This window comes from Haplochromis burtoni, unplaced genomic scaffold, assembly GCF_018398535.1.
Source record: "Haplochromis burtoni strain Fernald_Lab_line unplaced genomic scaffold, NCSU_Asbu1 Contig_296, whole genome shotgun sequence".
NCBI lineage: Eukaryota > Metazoa > Chordata > Actinopteri > Cichliformes > Cichlidae > Haplochromis > Haplochromis burtoni.
The window spans coordinates 454500-472016 of NW_024582657.1; the positions used below are offsets into that span (position 1 = coordinate 454500).

Genomic DNA, 17517 nt, shown 5'->3' on the forward strand with positions numbered 1-17517 from the left:
TGCTGATGTGCGTGTTCAGTACAGCTGATGGCTTGTGGAAAAAAACTGGAACAGTGCGTTAGTGTGTGTTAGTCCTGGTTTGGCTGGACCTGTAGCATCTCCCTGAGGGCAGTGGTCAAACAGGTGGATGTAGGATGGGTGGAGTCTCTGCAGTAGTTAAATGCATATCTTGAAGACCTTAGTGCCATATTATCCTAATAAAGCACTTTGCTCTCAGGCTGCAGGCCTACATGTGGTTCCTGGAGTTTCTAAAAGTAGAACAGGAGGCACAGCTTTCAGCTATGGAAGCTCATTTCCACCACTGAAGAAAAATTTCCATCCGTAGTCAAGATTTCAGGTTATCGCAGTAGTTCGACTTACTCCGTTCTCTGAGAAAATAACTTGATATTTGAAGTAAGTTAGTTGAAATTTGGAATTATGGATGGGGTTCAAAGTATTACGTTTTGGTTCAGTGGTGGAAACAAACTTTCATATTTAGCTATCAGGCCCCTCTCCAGTGGAATCAGCTCCCAGTTCAGATTTAGGAGGCAGACACCCTCTGTACCCTTTAAATGTGGCTAAAACCTTTGTTTTTGATAAAGCTTACAGTTTGGGCTGGATCAGGTTAGGGTGCCATAGGCTTAGTATGCTGTAGCCCTTGCTGTGATGCGCTGTCACAGCACTTCGTCACAGTGCAGACTCATTAAATTGTTTGGGTTCTCTCCCCAATACAGTAAGATCTTTAACTTATGGTATAAAGTGACCTAAAAATGTAACCGAATAGAAAACTTTGCAGCACACACATTAAAAATATGACAAAATCCATGCAACAGGCTTGTGGCAGTGTGACACCTAATATTAAACATGGCTCTTTTTCATTGGGGTAGTGCAGAAAGCTATGACAGGGAGAGAATTTCACCTTTTTAGAAAACACAATGATTACCACAGCAGGAAATGCTGGTTAAATCTCAAGTTTAACCAATGACATTAATAAGCACATTTAGCTGAACAGTTCTGGGGTTCTTTCATTTAGATCGTGGCTCAAAGAGTTGGCAGTTCGTCTTGTAACCGGCTCGAACCGTCTCGGTCATTGTGTCCTTGGGCAAGACACTTCACGTACCGCCTACTGGTGATGGCCAGAGGGGCCGATGGCGCGATATGGCAGCCTCGCTTCTGTCAGTCTGCCCCAGGGCAGCTGTGGCTACAACCGTAGCTTGCCTCCACCAGTGTGTGAATGTGAGAGTGAATGAATAGTGGAATTGTACAGCGCTTTGAGAGCCCCAAAAAGCGCTATATTAATACAATCCATTATTATTTATACCAGCCCACTGGGACGCTTAGCAGAAATGAGCCACTGCTATTGTACTCAACTCTTTTCTTCTTCAGAATTACAAAACTTGAATTGATGAATTCACTCGGACCCTGAAACCAAAGCACCAAGTCTGAACCATCACATATTCCATGAAATTAACAATTACATCACAGAAAAATTATAAATTCAAATTTAATTAAAAACAGTGAGAGAAAAAAAAAGAAAACTGTATTTTTTCTTTTTTATTGAGGTCTGTAATACATTACAATGTAATACATCCTCCTCCCAATAATTAGGGAGCGCCATTCTACTTATTCCACCCTTTTAAAAACATTTCCCTCTCCATTCAATTCAAGTTCAATTGTACATTTAAATAAACTTTAAAAATTATTGTTGTATTTATTCCATTTATTCAATTTTTTTGCCTCCTTTTGCTTTTTTAATTATAAATGTTCACTTCAATAGAAGGTGTTAGCTTGCAGAAACAACATTACAAAAAGAACAAAAAACAAATCCCTAATGCAACAGCTAAACTGTAAACAGTGTTGCAGGTGAGGAGCCATCGTCAGCTCTGAGGTAAATATCTGCTGCGTCCTGCTGCAGGCCTCTCGTTACCTCTTCTGATTCTGCTGGGCCTGCCTCAGTAAAGTGTCGAAGTCTAGTGCATGATACTTGCCTTTTGCAGGCGTTGGCTCGTACTCTCTACTCGAATCTGAAATGATTATAGAGACGGAATTGCATTAAAAATAAGAAGAGGAAAAGAAAAATCAAAGAGTTATGCAGAAACTTTTTTTGCATCTGGAAATTTAAAAGCATACCTAAGTCAGCATAGTTGCTCTGGCAGAACTGTCTCCTTCCACCGAAACAGAGATCAAACGGCAACTCGTCAGGCTTGCGCAGTTTACTTCCATTCTCAATCGCTGTGAAAGCATCCCTGGTGTTGTAATAAGTCACAAAGCCGTAGTTGTCCCTGTGGCAGATGACCAAAAGTTTAATTCCTCCTCATTTTTAGTTTGAGCAGAGAGGGCAGCAACAGGACTCGCACATAGCTTCAAGGTGTAACTTGCTTTTAAAAGAGCCACCTGGTGGTGATGCCAGGAAGCTCCAGTTATGAACAAGCCTGAATTTGCTTTAGCACTGTAGCTTGGCCTAAGAGGTCATAGACAAGACCAAGAAGGTTCAAAGACAGTGCAACTTTCTCATTTACAAAACCTTCCCAAAAGCTCTATGCTAAGAAAAAGTGGTGATGTAAGATGTTTGCATGTATAATACGAGGAGCTTACTTACCCATGGTCTCTAAAGTGCAGGGTACATTCTTCGATCTCGCCAAAATAGGAGAAGCGCTCTTTTAGTTCTTTTTGGGTCATCGTTCCCCGGATTTTACCAACGTAAACAACGCGGCGCTCCTCCTGGAAGAGAGTCCATCAGTTTTACATCATAACTACTGGAATCATTTCACTTAATTATACCTAGAATAATTAACTTACAATGGCTTTCTCCTTGCGTCTCTTCACCTCTTCCGCATTTGGCTTTGGAGAATGACCATAGCTGGGCCGATATGAGGGACTGAAGAAGAAAAGATGAAGCCTTCACTCGTCATTTCAAGGTTTCTCAAAGTATATGTAGGGCACAAATGAAACAGCTACCAAGAGAAGTCACAGTACTGTACCTGTACAATTGTCTGCCTTTACTCCACTGATCCCGTCTTTGAGGGGACCGAGATCGTGACCTGGAGCGACTCCAAGAGCCAGAACGAGAAGAAGAATAGGAATACCTTCTCCTTCTGGGAGGAGAGCTGGACACAGAAGGCTGATAGGAGGAACGGGACGAGGAGCTGGAACTGCTCTGGTGACGATACCTAAAAATCAAAAAGAAGGAAAAGGGAAATCATTACACATCAGTGAAGAGGTTTAATGCATCTGAATCAAAGACATGTTTTGGGACAAACCTTTTCTTTGTTGGAGAGTGTGATCTAGACCGAGATCTAGAAGAATCGGAGTCTGACTCTGAACAGCTGGACATTGGACTGGGAGAATGATGTGATCTTTTTCTAGACCGACCTCTGGGCCTCTCTTCAGGACTACATCTGGGGCTGGGTGTGCGAGAAGCAGCATGGCGACGGTATGACCTTCCCAACGGACCTCTCCTCGGGCTCCTTTCCTTCAATTCAGTCTCTGGCCGAGTAGGAGAAGCATCTGGAGTCTCCATAACAGAGCTTTCGTCCAACCTATTTGCCTTGGGCTCCAGGGGCTTCACTGGACAAACTTGTGTTTTGGTTAAAACCGCCTGATTTATGGTAGATTGGAGAGATGATGCCAGGGCAGCTGGGGTTGTTTGTGTAGTGGTTGGAGTATGTTGCCTGATGGGTTTAATGGTGATAAAGGACTGCTGTTTAATATTCCAACGCTTGCCTGGCTCTGCAGTGGGAGTGCCTTTGTTGGGAAGGCAATAGTCATGATCCATGCACGCCAAATCGGGGGCTACAGTGGCAGCAGCGAGCGTGGGTTTGCTACGTGGCCTGACCGAGGGCAGAGGCCGAGCTTCTATCTGGATAACTTTGGAGGGGCTCGACTTGGAGGCTTCGGAGGCTTTGCTCTTCCCAAGCAGTGCCACAGCTGCCAGGGGTTTCCACATTTGATGAGGAGGAGTGGCTGGAGGTGTCAGAGCTGAAGCAGAGGGAAATATCATGAGTACTTCAGACTTCTGTATACACTGACATAAATGAAGCATTTGAGCAGACAAAACAACTCTAAATTAATCAAGTCAAAATGCTCATTTACCTGCAGTGCTTGAGATGTCACTAGCTTTTACACGTTCCACAACAGACTTCTCTGGAACCAGTTCGACACTGCTGAGCAAGCACAGGCGTATGTTAGTATATCAGCGGTAAACAGCGTAGGTCAAACCTCGGTGGTCTTCAGCCCAGCCCGAGATGGCCCTTAGTGCTGCCAGGCACTGGCAGGATTTGCGGTAGGTCTTGGCATGAGGTGGGCTTGGACCACCTCCTCACATACACAATCTGTCACACAAATCAAACGGTTTTCACTCTCACAGACAGTTACTCACTCACACAGAGCAGCGTCAGGGCTGTAGGGTAACTCACCTCGAGTTTCCTACAGCTGCTGCTCTACCAGAGACCTCCGACACACATTGCTCCTCTTTGGCTGAAGGGGGAAGGAATAGAAAAGTTAGTGCATCGGTGCACAAAGTGAGGTTAAAAACTCTCAGTGGAAATGTTTTTAGTACAGGGCTCATTTTCCATAGGACTGGAAATAGTCAGCAGCTACATAAAGCGCATTTAAAAAAAACCAAACCCAAACACTTGACATAAGTCAGGCCTTGTACATCCGCCCAAACAAAGACAGAAGGGCTCGAGTTAAATGGATTTGCAGACGGGGCAGAATTCCAGTAGCTGAGCAGACAAGTGCACAGAGCAGCTTCTCTGGCCCCTGCAGCATCCATCTCTCTTAAAGGGGAATGTTACAGTTAAAAACAGAGATGCCCCACTATCTTTGAATTTAAACAAACGGCTTGATTAGAAACACAAGCTTGGAATTCATCCATTTACCATAGTAACAGACCAACTACAAGGCGGTTCTTGTATGTGATTTGCAAACAAAAGGAAAGTTCATGCATGAACCCCCGTTAAGCACACATCTCCTGAAGTCAATCACAACTCCTACCCACTAATCCACTACTGCTAACCAAAGATGGGGCTGCAAGCTTGCATACTACATTGCACCATTACAAAACCAGGAAAACTGATCCTCTGACCACATTTAGCTTGGTACTTCACTATGTGACACACGGAGCTACTGGCCTAAACACCCATCTAATTATAATTCAAGGAAGTAAAATAAATCCGAGTGTGCAAAACGTTCAAACGAAACCTCTGAGATGGAGTGGATACAGAGAAAACTGAAGGATTATTAATTACCTTGGGTTTCCTCAAACTGCTCCAGTAAACTGGTCAGATCAGCAGCTTCAATACCTGTAAATAAAGGTCATTATGTGATTATAACAGAATGATGCTCATTTAAAGGCAAACTGCAGAGCTTTTTATTTTCTCTCATAGATATACTGCCAGCAATAGTGGATGTTCAAACAGTTTAATAACGTCAACATGTAAACCCAAATGATCAGGCTTCAGACACTTTGTTCTACTCGTGGCTCTGAATGAATTCACTGATAGTGGACATCGTTAATATGGCCATCTCCACCTGGGGTGTGAGCACAGAAGCTCCACCCACCTGCTGTTCAAAGCTGTTGTTTACAAGAAGCAGCCAATCAGAAGAAAGCTGGCTTAAAGGGAGAGTGACCTTGACGATTCAGGAGTTAAAACTGCTCATTTTAAAAATCAGAGTGTGAAAGATTGAACTGAAGCCTACTTTAAGCATTATTTAGAGCTGTAGTTAAGCAGAGGCCAAAAACATGGCACTTTAAATGGGCAAAAAAGCCCCCCTTAAACTATTACATGTACTATAATGCAGTACACAAAAGCTCTTTTCACAGTAACACTCAAACTGAGCAGAACTACAGCGGTACAGAGAATAGACTGGACACAGGACAAAGGCTCAGCTGAAAACGTGACAGCCAGGAAACAGATTATTGTACGTAACAGTCCTGAAGAGCACAAATGGGTCGATTTTTAAAGTGACACTGTGCATTTTCCTGCTTTCTAACAGTAGACAATTTATAATTTCTAATATTGGATTCCTGCACATCAGCCTACCACTGGAGCAGATTAAGCACAGTGAGTTCAAGTCAGCAAAGCTGTGGCACTGACAACAGTTTATAGCGCATCAGTGAATTACTCTTGTCAAAGAAAGATAATACTTAAAAACAAAAAAGGAAAGAAGAGAAGGTATGAGAATGTTTCTACTCCTAAAAACAAACTAAAGCTTTTAAAACACAAGTTTAACTTTAAGCTCACCTATTTCACTTGTGAATGCTTCAATCAGCTCCTGTGTGGAACTCTTTGCTCTTTGGGCTTCCACTGGTGTTGTGGGTGTTTCTTTAGTTTCAGCAACAACTGGTTTTGTTTTTAGACTCTGGGAGTTCGAGACACTAGCAGCTGGAGTGGAACACAGCTGGGTACCATCAGCTGTGGATTTGGAGGACTTGCTATCAGATGCAATGGTGATATTTAAGGAAGTGAGAGCAGTGACCTCAGGCACTTTCTGGGAAACCACAGTGGTCTTCTGGGGGACACTGGGAAGAGATCCAGTAGCAGCAGTGGGTTTTATTTCATCTGTAGTGGTTTTAAGAGTGGTCTTGGTGCGCTCTTCACACTTAGATACAGGCTGAGAGATGGGGACTCCATCTACTCCATCCATCCCTCCTGAAAGAGCAGGAGAACATTTCCCATCTACTGAAGATGCGAGCTGAGTGTTAGGAGCCCCAAAGTTTTTAGGCACATTAGGTGCTGCAGGCTGAGTAGTGATGTTTTGGGGCATGGCTGAATCTTTAACTACATTAGGGACCAGAACAGGATTTTTCTGAGGCAGACTGGGCGGTTCGGGTGTTTGTTGGGGTTTAGGAACTGAAGTAGCAGCTGAAACCTTGCTGGAAGGGGCAACCATGTAGGCAGGTGGAGCCAGCAGTGCCTCGGGGGTCGGTGGTGCACATGGTCCTCTTGGTTGCCACGCAGGTTTGACCTCCTCCACCTCCTTTTTTGCCGGCTGGGTGATGGGACGTCGAGGATCCTTGGGGCTTGGGTCAGGCAGGCAGGGAATAGGGGGTAGCTCTTTGGGAAGCTCTGGGAGGCTAGGCCACTTGGTGCTATTGTTGCGTTGCTTTTCCACTGGAGCAGGCCTTTTCTGTTGTCTAAGCCGTCTATACTCCTCTAAACTAAGTGCTTTGGGTTTGGGCTCTGGGACTGCCGGAGCCACGACCTCACTTGCACTCGGCATCACCTCGCGAGTCACAGAGATGGGAGCAGTTGTCGGGATCTCTGAAGACACCGGAGAGAGGGAAACAGGGGGAGCTGCTAATACATTCCCGAGCTCAGTGGGGGCTTGGACTGGCTGTTGTGAAGCTTCACTGGGATCCTGAGAACTCGTTGTTGTGGGTGAATAGCAGTCTTCACTCTTCTCAGGTTTAGCACTTAACGGCACTGTGTCCTGTCTAGAGGACAGAGATTTAATTTTAGTTGGTTGCACAGTCACTTCACTGATTACTGCTGTAGTGGAGGTCTGAGGTTGAGTTTCAGTTTGGCATAGCTCTTTTTCTTTAGGTTTTACCAGCGATGGAACTTGGGTTGAGGCAGCAGGAACTTTTGGGAGTTTTTGTTTCTTTTCTTCTTTGACAGATTTTCTTTTGGGCTCTTTGGGCAGTTCCTGTGCTGCATTTCTTATGGTGCCACTCCGAAGGACTCTTCCTTCCACAAGATAAGGATGAGACTGTTGCTTGCATTTCTTTTTCTTTTTCCTCCTGGATGGACTTTTCTCTTTAATTTCTTCCATTTGGCTCTTAACGGTCTTCTCATCTTTTACATCTAAACACACTCCTGTTATTTCTGGGGATGTGATTTTCATGGGTGCCTCGTTGACCGTTACATCGTCTTCGTCATCAACAACTATATGCTCTGAACTGTCTTCTGCTTCATCTGAAACTTTCTGCTCCTTTTCTGAAAGCTGCTCTTTAACTGGTAGATTTATGTCTGGGATGGCCAGGATGGGTTCTCCATTTTCCCCCTGGTCCACAACCTCAAGCACTATGCCTCCTTCGGGCATAATCTGTTCCCCTGCCTCATTCTCCACACATACCGACAAGCAGTAGGGTTGGATATGCCTGACCAGGTCGCCCAGGCTAATCGAGACACCGTCTTCATTTGTCTGCTCCAAGGTAAGAGGATGTAGGAAGGACAGAGCCTCCCAGTCTAGCAGGTCAGCGTCAGGACATGAGTCAGGCCCAACTGGGCTCAGCGTGAGGGAGCTGTCTTCCTCTTCCTCCCCATCACTCCTCTGCATAGAGTTTTTCTGTATCCTAGGGAGGCTCTGAGTATAAATGGGAACATAACTATCTGGTTAAAATCTGCCTACAGTACAAGATTATTTACACTACTATAAATAGGAAGATGCTACCTTTCCAGTTGATAAAGGCCTAGATGGTGCGTCTTTCTCTGTAGGGGAACGTGATAAACCCAGTAATTTCCTGAGCTAGAGAGTGAACAAGAAAAAAATACTGATGTTAACTTTAACAAACTAGCAAACAGGTATGTTCAGAATAACAGAGATTAGCAGAGCGTTCCACTCTGTCCTGTGCTCAAAGATCAGATTGGGGAATGTTGAGAGCAGAGATAATTTCAGACACATGTACAACTGCTGGGCACTAACCGGAGACTGTTCCCTGCCCCTTTGACCTGACAGCAGGTCTGAGTCAGGCAGTATGTCAAACGGAGACAGGTTCTCATCTTCTACATTGTCAAGAATCTCCGTCAAGGCTGTTAGCAGCGTGGCTTCGTTGTCATCATCTAGGATTTTAGACTATATAAAGGATCAAAACAAACAATTAGGTCAGAGTCTGGGACATTAGGTAGTGTAATATACAGAGCTTACAATATTGTATAACTCCTTGAAGTTGATGAAAACGTAATGCTACACAATGTGAAGTTAGTCTTGCCTCTATTGTCGGTGTGTCCTCAAAGAAGGACAGATTTAAGCAGTTTTGAAGGGCCTCCAGAGTTTCTCCGGAGCTCAGCTCATCAGTCTAAAGAGGGGGAGAGCAAACAAATGTCAAATCTGAAATAAGCAGTCAAATCAATAACTAACTGTTGCTTTAGAAAGAAAGAAAGAAAGAAAGAAAGAAAGAAAGAAAGAAAGAAAGAAACCCATAAATGCACAAGTGAAAAAAAGAACTTCCACATTCCTCCAAACCTTGCAAGGCGAGGCACCATTGCAGTGTCACTAATGGACCACTGGGCTGCCTCACCATCACGAGTGGACTTGTGTTATTTCAAAAAACCACATAAAGAACAGTGTGCACAAAAGGTAAACAGAGAAACAGGTCAACAAATCTCATTCATTCATTTTCATGGCCGTGGCTCAAGTGAGGCATTTATAAACAAGAGCCTGAAAAGGAAACCTCAGCGGGCAAAGGAGGGCACATGTTTTTAATTCCAACTTGCAGGAGGAGGAAAAACAAAATAGCAGAGGCTATTCTGTACATAAACACAACTGGATCTGCTTTACAATTAATATAAATGTATGAATTAAAAAAAAAAGAAAAAAAGAAAAGAAAAAAATCCTGAATCATTACTTAAATTATGCACATACTAGTAGCATGTTCTGTGAATACCAAGACCAGTTTGACCAGTGTAAAACGTATTAGCATGCGCTTTGATATGATGTTGGCTGACTTGGCGTAAAACTAATCTTCGGGTAACCTTCCAGAACCATAAACATGGCAATAACTTCTACAAACGGGCCCTCCTATCACTGGAAACATAACCGACAAAATTAACTTAATGTCGCCATGCAGTGGTCTAACAGAGCCCCACGTGTTTCTATCTACACATGCACACAGCGTGCAGACATGTTTGATCCTCGCCTCACCCCGTCCAACGACAGGCCACCCAAACCCACGTGTTGCACTACAACAAACCAGAAGCAGGGCCTTCAGCTCTTCTTCCACTGCTGGCTTAAATTCATGCGACTAAAAAGCAAAAATATTCACTTTAATGCACAAATTAACACGTCAACGTGTTAACAAAACCACAGTTCGCGGACTCCGAGGGAACGGCTTGTGAGCTTTAATTTGACTGTCTCTCGTGCGCATGTGTGGGGGAATCCAACATGTGACCCCCCACTGAACCACATGTGTACACAGAGTTAAGTTTGAATGAAAACTTGCATATAACAGCAGTGCCAGTGTGAGTATGAGTACGTACAATGTTAAATATAAAACAGCATCATCATCATCATCATCATCATCATCATTATCCCTGAGCTGTTGACACTTTACTGCAGAATGATAGGGCAAAGCATGTAAACTACACAGCTAAATTAATAAAGCATCAGATCAACTGTCGAGCAAATAACTCTGTTTACAAAACACTTATTTCAGTGGTTATTATATACACACTATATTGTATTAAGTTGAAGGACTGTAAAATAATCGGGCAGGGTTAATGCGATTTTTATTGCCACGTGTGTATCTGTGGCTGAAGAGCAAGACTATCGGGTAAAAAGTGCAGCAAATGAGATTAAAAGCGTACTATTGATATCATCTACACAACTGGAGGCAATATCAGGCCAACTACTGATAACACTGCACAACTGTCACGATGATATTTAACCGCTTGTTGGCTTTATGTCAGAGAAAACCTGCCTCGTTCACTTAGCCAGCCGGCCAGCCAAGCTACACTGACTCACCGGCTAGCGTTACCAAACGTCCATGAATACAAGAAAATTTAACCAACAAGCATTATTTATCAAAACATGAGACCACGGAGTCATAAAGCTGCAACAATCACTAAATAAGATGCGCCTTTTCAGTGAGTTATAGTTGTTATGCTACAGTTGCATCCACGTGTCACTTTCTCGTGCACAGTACATCCCGTACAGATGAGCACTCTGCCCCCCAAAAGTCACCCAAACACAACTAACAGTGGACCCAGATGCTAGGAAATAAAGAATAAAACATTTTCGTTACCTCGTCTAGTGTATCCAAAGGGAAAAAGTCCATATTGCACGCTGTTAAAGTCTCCTCGCCTGTTCCCCACCGCGCCGCCATCTTGGAGGTCTACTCCCTGCCCAGACTCGTTTCAGAATGAAAAGTAATGAATCAGAGGTGCACGCAGACCGGCTGGAGACACGTGGTGCAGCATTCCCGGCAAAATGACGCAGAGGGGGTCAGGGGTTGAGCGGCCACGTTTCTTTGTAGTTCCTGTAGTTCCAAACTAGCTCGCTACCCACGTTTTCAGCCTCATGAATGAATAGTCAATAGTCAGTTGCTGATGTAGTCCAAAGTGCTACAATGTCTCTCTTTGCTACAAGAGAGATTTGGTACTCATGCGTCAAAGACGACGACGAAATAACAATGCCAAACTGTTTTTCTTTTTTCGGGCAGGTTTTAATCGGCCTTGTTTTTGCCAGTGAAGAATATCAGGTTATTATCAGGTTATTATCTCAAAATTTCAGCTTACTTACTGTGTATCTTTACATTTTTTGAAATATTTAATTGAAATTTTGAGATACTAACTTAAAATGCTGACTTACTGATGCACTGTTGATTCTCTATGTGCAGTTTTTAATTACAGCCTAAACAATATGAGTTTTGAGACCGATACCAATGCCAATATCTAGTATAATTTAAATATCATATATTGGCCTATATTTTTTTCTTTCTGACAGAAGAAACATAAACAGATTTCCCTAAACATTTGTTATGTATGGTTATTTACAAGCCTGTACTAAGATGTGGTGGTAATGTATTTGTGAATTACTTTGGATGACCTGGTTGTTGTTTGTGCCCTCTGGTGGACACACTGTGAAACAACATTGATAATATAGTTGAAAGGCAATTTTCCCGTCTCTCCTTTACTTTTAAAATTTTGATTTATAGGCCAAAGACGGTGGTATATTGGCAGAAAACTATTATTGGCCAATATATCAGTCGTGCTCTAGAATTTATGTTCCAATGGCCATAAGAATGAAGTTAATACAGATTATCCTTCAAAATAACTGCCCAAAATGACTAACCCAATCTGGGTTGGTCATATTGAGTAGAGTAGCGGAAAACATTTCAGTTCAACCTGGCCTTTTGTGGAAATAATATCTTATTATTCTTTCATTGCCTGTTTTTAATGATCTGTTTTGCTATGTTTTTTTTAAATCAGGTTTTTAACATGGTTTACATTGCTATTAACCATGTTTTCATATTCTATTTTATTTTATTGTGACTATTCCTAGTTCTGACTTTGCTTGTCTGTCGTGTTTACACAGTATGGAGCATTAGAAATATGAGAAACACCTGATTGAGAAATGACCCGAGGAGGGAGACAGAGGCATTGACCTAACCTGCAAATTCCTAAGATCTCGATTCAACTGAGCAACGACGGGATGCACCAGGACAAGCTTGATTAAGTGAGGCCCCATCCTTCACCCCACGTGTCCCAAACTATTTGTGTGATGTCTTTTAGCGTGCTGTTGGTAAGAATGCTTTCTCAAAGTAACCACATTAGTTTTGGACTGAACAGGTCAGCCACAATAAGGACGCCTCCCAAAATGGAAGACTTAAACATTTTACCAATGAGAGTGTGAAGATGTAGCAGTTTTATTTATCACAGAAGAGAATGCATCTGAAATACAGACAAACAGAGTAGCAAACCACAATGGAAGACCACAGAGTGTGCACATGTGTGCTTGTGGTTGGGCTCACCTTTAATCCATTTCTACCTTTGAGACACAGGGAATTGCCTATGGCTTTTCCTTGCCAATGCAATAGGAATCCTAATGAGAAACACATCACCCCCACTTTTGTATTTGACCCAGTTTAATCTCTCCCTCTGTTTTGCCTATCTTCTTGTGCCTTTCATTTATTACTTCGCATGACAAAAGATTTCCACCATCGTCTTTTACTCACGTCACCAAAGCTCTGAGGGGAAGCACTATGTCTCTGCAGTGTGGTGTTTGGTTAGTCTGAGCGAGGTTGTCGCAGTGGTAATCTTTTGCGCAAACTTGATTTTGTACGTGGATTATTCTAAAGAGTGCGTTACAAAAACCATAACTCAAAATCAGAAAACAGAGTCTGACAAGAGCCCGTGACTTTACTGTAAAATCTTCATCAGTTGTGTGATTTGAGTGATTGTCCCCACCACTTGACCCAATATGTTACGTGCTATGTCGATAAAACATAGATGTAAATTACCTGCCGCTTTATTAGGTTATTTAGTCAATGACGTGTCAGCAGTGCAATGCATTTAGCCACGTAGACATGACTAAGATGACCTGCTGAAGTTCAAATCGAGCATCAGAATGGGAAGTAAGGTGATTTAAGCAGAAACAAGGTGCTGCTTAAAGATCAGGAGACTGACGCAAGAGTTTTCAGGAGCTTACCAAAGCTGGACAATAGAAGACTGGAAAATGTTGTCTGGTCTGATGAGTCTCAGTTTCTACTGCAGCATTTGGATGGTAGGGTCAGAATTTGGCATAAACAGCATGAAAGCATGGATCCATCCTGGTCACCTTACTACCACTTGACCATCCTTAAAAAGCTGCGCAGTACCTTAGCATTGACGCTGACCATGTTCAACTGTTTATATGTACCCAATTATCTCATGGCTACCCCCAGGAGGATAATGTGCCAAATTAAAGCTCAAATTACTTTCTTTAACATCCAACTGTGTGATGCTATCAGCAGCACCTTGTAAATCTATGCTGTGAAAAATGAGTAAAGGTGATCCAACCTGGCAAGATGTACCTAACAAAGTGGTAGATGAGTTTATTTAGGGAAAGATTGTTGTTCTTTTGCAGTGGCTGTGGTTAGCATATTTGATATTTGTGTCCATGTAAAAAAAATGTTCACATTAAAACAGCAACATAAGTGCCCTCAAGTCCTGGAAAGCTCTCCCTACTTCCTTGTTTCCACGGTCACTGAAAGTAATTATAGGCTAAAACTGTGGGCGCCAGATGGGAAAGAAGCAAGAAACTGCATTTTAGCCACTGCCAACTGAACTGTTTGAAAAAACCCATATATATTAAGATCTTTTTATATTTTCTTGGAAACTCAACTGGAAATAATGTTCATTTTAGAAATGTTTGAGAGTCATTTAGGTTACCGTGTTGACTTCATGCCATGGGTTCTGTTTTTCAGTGTTAAACCAAACTTGAATTCACATATACTGAATCATGATTTGTTTCCCCTTGTAAGAGACCACTCAGCTAAAGGACATACAGACAGAGATACAACCTCAAAAACCCAAAACAAGAAAAATTATTTTACCGTGCTAACAAACTCAACCTATATACTAGCAGATTAAACCATTTTAAATGCAAAGGGGGAAAATACAGACCAAATGACTAAAATTAATTAAAATAAATCCTGTCAGCCCCAGACTGTGACAGCAGATGGTTCAGTCCATAATGATTTGCCTCTACATTACAACTAGCTCCACCTTCAATCTTGTTCTGCTAAAACTAGGAGGGACTGGAGCAGGAGGCTGGATACTCACACAGGTAATTAAGAAAAGTGCCTTCTATAAATCAAATGTGTGCGCACATCAGTTAGAATACGTTGTAGTGTGTTAAATTGTAATGAAACCAGTTACCCTAATTAACTTAACCAAACTAATTGTTTGCTCTGTAATGGCAGTGGCTGCAAATGAACTCAATATATGAATGATGCTGGAGTGTGAAACCTTAAACCTGTATGTCTGATGTCATGCAACTGTAAAGATTGGACAAATATTACTAAAGTTGTATTTTATTTGTGTTTCAGATGGCATGTTAATGAAACACTGATCCCTCTAAAACAAAAAAAAAAGCTGACAACCACCAGTGCTCCCCCTCTGTCTTTGCTACATTCACAAGATTTTCAGAAAACTTGACCTCTTACCCTGACCAGGTATCAGTTTGAAACTCCTACACCGTCTCCTTTTTTGAGTTTCGCATCCGCAAACCTTGGTGTCAATATTGTCTGCTGGCCTGCCCGGCAGGGTGACGACGATACTCCATCAGCCTTTTACAGCTGAGGGGAAAACCTGGATATCAATTTGAAATTGGGTTTTGATGTTCCTGAGAAAACACACCGAACAAATATGTTTGTGCATGATGTGGAGGGAATTTTCAGCCTTGGCAGTCCTATTAGTCCCCTAAACCATCCAATGTCCCGTGGGCGGTACGTCCGACTGCTAACAGTTTAAGGTATGCAGTCTCTGATGGTTCTAGTAGTAGTTTGAAGTAGGCCTACTGCTTTTTTTTTTAGTGTTTGAAAAGGTTGCAGTTCATCCTCTTGCTTTTCTTGTCCACATATGTCTGGGTGATGGATATTAAAATTTAGACTGGTTTTTTTCTACATAAAATTATATGCTAAATAGATGTAGGTATAGACAGAAAAAACAATGTCTGGAAAGAAGTGTTGCATATTTGTTCCTACAGTAATGTCTCTGCTTGCCACATGTTTGTCTTTCAACTTGAACGCCAGGGAATCTGTTTATTTTGCTGATTGTCATCAGCTTCACTTGTTGGCATCACTGCAAAGCACTGGCCTCATTGCACTTGCAGTGTTTCATATTATCCATGTCTTGACACAAAAGACAACAATTTCATTACTTGATGCTGACAGTTGTCCCCGCCCCCCTGCATTTAGAGTATAATAAACCTTCTCTGGCCCCAGTTTTCCAAGTTTCCTGAGACACAACAGACCCAAACAGTCTGCTTCTCATTATCTGTCATGTCCAAATGAGTCAGTGCTGCCCACGTTTCCTCTGTGTTTTCCTTCAGCGTATCAGCGGCTGTATACTGTACATCTGTGGGAGCTGTAGGACTTATGAGCTTGTCTGTGTGTTGGAGAGACAGGGAAAGAAAGGAACACCACTGTGCCCCAGCACACTCCCTAACTGCTACCTACCGCTGCTCTGCCGTTGCCATGGATACAGTGCCCTCTCTCTCCCCTCTCTCCTGTCTGTCGGTGGGTATGGAGGGATGGGGCTCGAAAGGAGAGGAGAGAAGTGGCTCTGGCTGCTGCCTCTGCGTCATATTCATACCAGTGCAGCTGAGAGCCCCCCACCACCACCACCATCACCCCCTCCCTCCTCTCATTTCCCCTCTTCCACCACCTCCCGCCTCCTTCCTTCCTTCCTTCCCTCCCTCCTTCCTTCCTTCTCATCATCCAATTTGCACACTACTAGACCCCCACCCTCCCACCCCCCAACCCATTTGTGTCTCCTATCTGCATCTGCTCATCACATTCTTCCTCCCTCACTCTCTCTCTGCTGGCCCAGCTTGGTTTCCTCTGCGTGGCTGGCCTGAGCGGACTTTTTCGCGCGAGTGTGGTAAGAGGAGAAAGAGGAAGACAAAGGTAAGCACAGATATGGAGGACATTTAAGAGTGTTTGTCTGTAAATGAGAGAGTGAGAGAGACAGTGGAGAAAAGAAAAGCGGGGGGGTAGAACACCTGGAAGACAAAAGAGTGAGAGGAAGGCGATGGTGGCACCAAGAGCCTTTCAAACATTTTAATAGCTATTTATGAAGAATCAAGGTGCTCTGTGGAGTGTTTTTACACTGTGTAAAGACAACACACTAGGATGAGACGCATGCCTCAGTAAGCCAAGCTGGCAGCATGTCTGTGTGCAGGCACTTTGCTGTCTGTCACATAGTGTTATGGAACTGCTGCTGCTGCGTGCTCCCACAGTGGAGAGAAGGAGGCGAACAGAGGGGGGAACTTCATTATTCTCAGAGAGCTTTTTTGTGCAATGTGTTGACAGAGCGGGAATCTCTGCATCTGCACAAGCAGGGAGAGTGAGAGGCAGAGAGGAGAGTGAGAAAGAGGATGAACGACAGTGCAGTTAGTGCTGAAGCGCTCTGCTTCAAAGCATTATCACTCCTGGAAACAGGAGCCATTTCCAAAAATCCCATTCGCACACCCTCCCTGCTCTTTCTTCCCTCACGCTCTTTATTTCTGTTTGTTTTTCTTGCATTATTGGGGATGTCTCTGTTGTTCTCTCATATCTTGTGTTGCTCAGAGTTCACAAGTAGCAGGATGTTGTCTTGATGTCAAACCCACTGATCGCGACCATCGAGGTGCACAAAAACACTGAACTGTGACGAAACGGCAGATTGAGATGAGATGACTCCGAAAGACAAACACAGTTGAAACAAAAGACGCCAAAAAAAGTCTGTGTGTGAGAAGGGCAAATGAAAAGAGGGGAGAAGACAAGTAAAGGGAAACGAGGACGCCCGCAGGGTTGTTCATTGTGTCTTGGTCCTAAGAGCAGTGTCTGACACTGTGTATGACATTTAACTGTGATGCGTCTGCCAGTGAGCTGCTGTGTTGGGAATGTGCCCGTCAGCTTTCATTTCTGTGGAGACAGTTGTTTGTCTTGTGTTGGCATATTGGTTGTGAGTGACAGAAAATGGAAAACAGAGGTTTGTTAAACGAGGCTTCAACTCACTTGGGAGTCCTTTGTTAATGCATGGACAACACGGATATCATAGACCAGTGGTTATGTAGCCCACTATCAACAAACCCCCATCCCTCTAAAACAAAAAAAAAAGCTGACAACCA

At 43.2% G+C, this 17517-nt stretch overlaps 2 protein-coding genes and 1 non-coding gene across 9 annotated transcripts in view; 1 reads left to right on the forward strand and 2 right to left on the reverse strand.

The window, feature by feature from the left end:
• Positions 1 to 1518: 1518 nt before the first annotated feature.
• On the reverse strand, positions 1519 to 11106 carry pprc1 (PPARG related coactivator 1). 2 transcript variants are annotated; one of them, XM_005940645.3, is made up of 14 exons: positions 10946 to 11106; positions 8915 to 9001; positions 8629 to 8778; positions 8377 to 8451; positions 6225 to 8289; positions 5229 to 5282; positions 4395 to 4455; positions 4072 to 4139; positions 3240 to 3957; positions 2961 to 3149; positions 2779 to 2857; positions 2579 to 2700; positions 2110 to 2261; positions 1519 to 2003 (listed from the first exon to the last, which is right to left on the reverse strand). In XM_005940645.3, the coding sequence occupies exons 1-14, from the start codon at positions 11024 to 11026 to the stop codon at positions 1903 to 1905; spliced, it is 4002 nt and encodes a 1333-aa protein (XP_005940707.1). In that variant the 5' UTR covers positions 11027 to 11106; the 3' UTR covers positions 1519 to 1902. The 2 variants fall into 2 exon arrangements, with proteins under 2 accessions (XP_005940707.1, XP_005940706.1); XM_005940644.3 differs by having other exon boundaries at positions 4072 to 4142.
• On the reverse strand, positions 2346 to 2485 carry LOC121815774. Its single transcript, XR_006055349.1, has one exon. It is a non-coding gene; the product is annotated as a small nucleolar RNA SNORA50 (small nucleolar RNA).
• A 3329-nt stretch (positions 11107 to 14435) lies between the features above and the next one.
• ldb1a (LIM domain binding 1a) overlaps positions 14436 to 17517 on the forward strand; it is a 21283-nt gene continuing 18201 nt past the window's right edge. Inside the window, exon 1 of one of the 6 annotated variants that reach the window (XM_014339526.2) lies at positions 14436 to 14469. The gene's annotated coding sequence lies outside the window, so the exon portion shown is untranslated. Of the gene's footprint in view, positions 14470 to 14731; positions 14858 to 16166; positions 16313 to 17517 lie in introns of those variants that run through there. The other 5 variants (XM_042228024.1, XM_005940641.3, XM_014339528.2 and 2 more) reach the window with 5 other exon arrangements.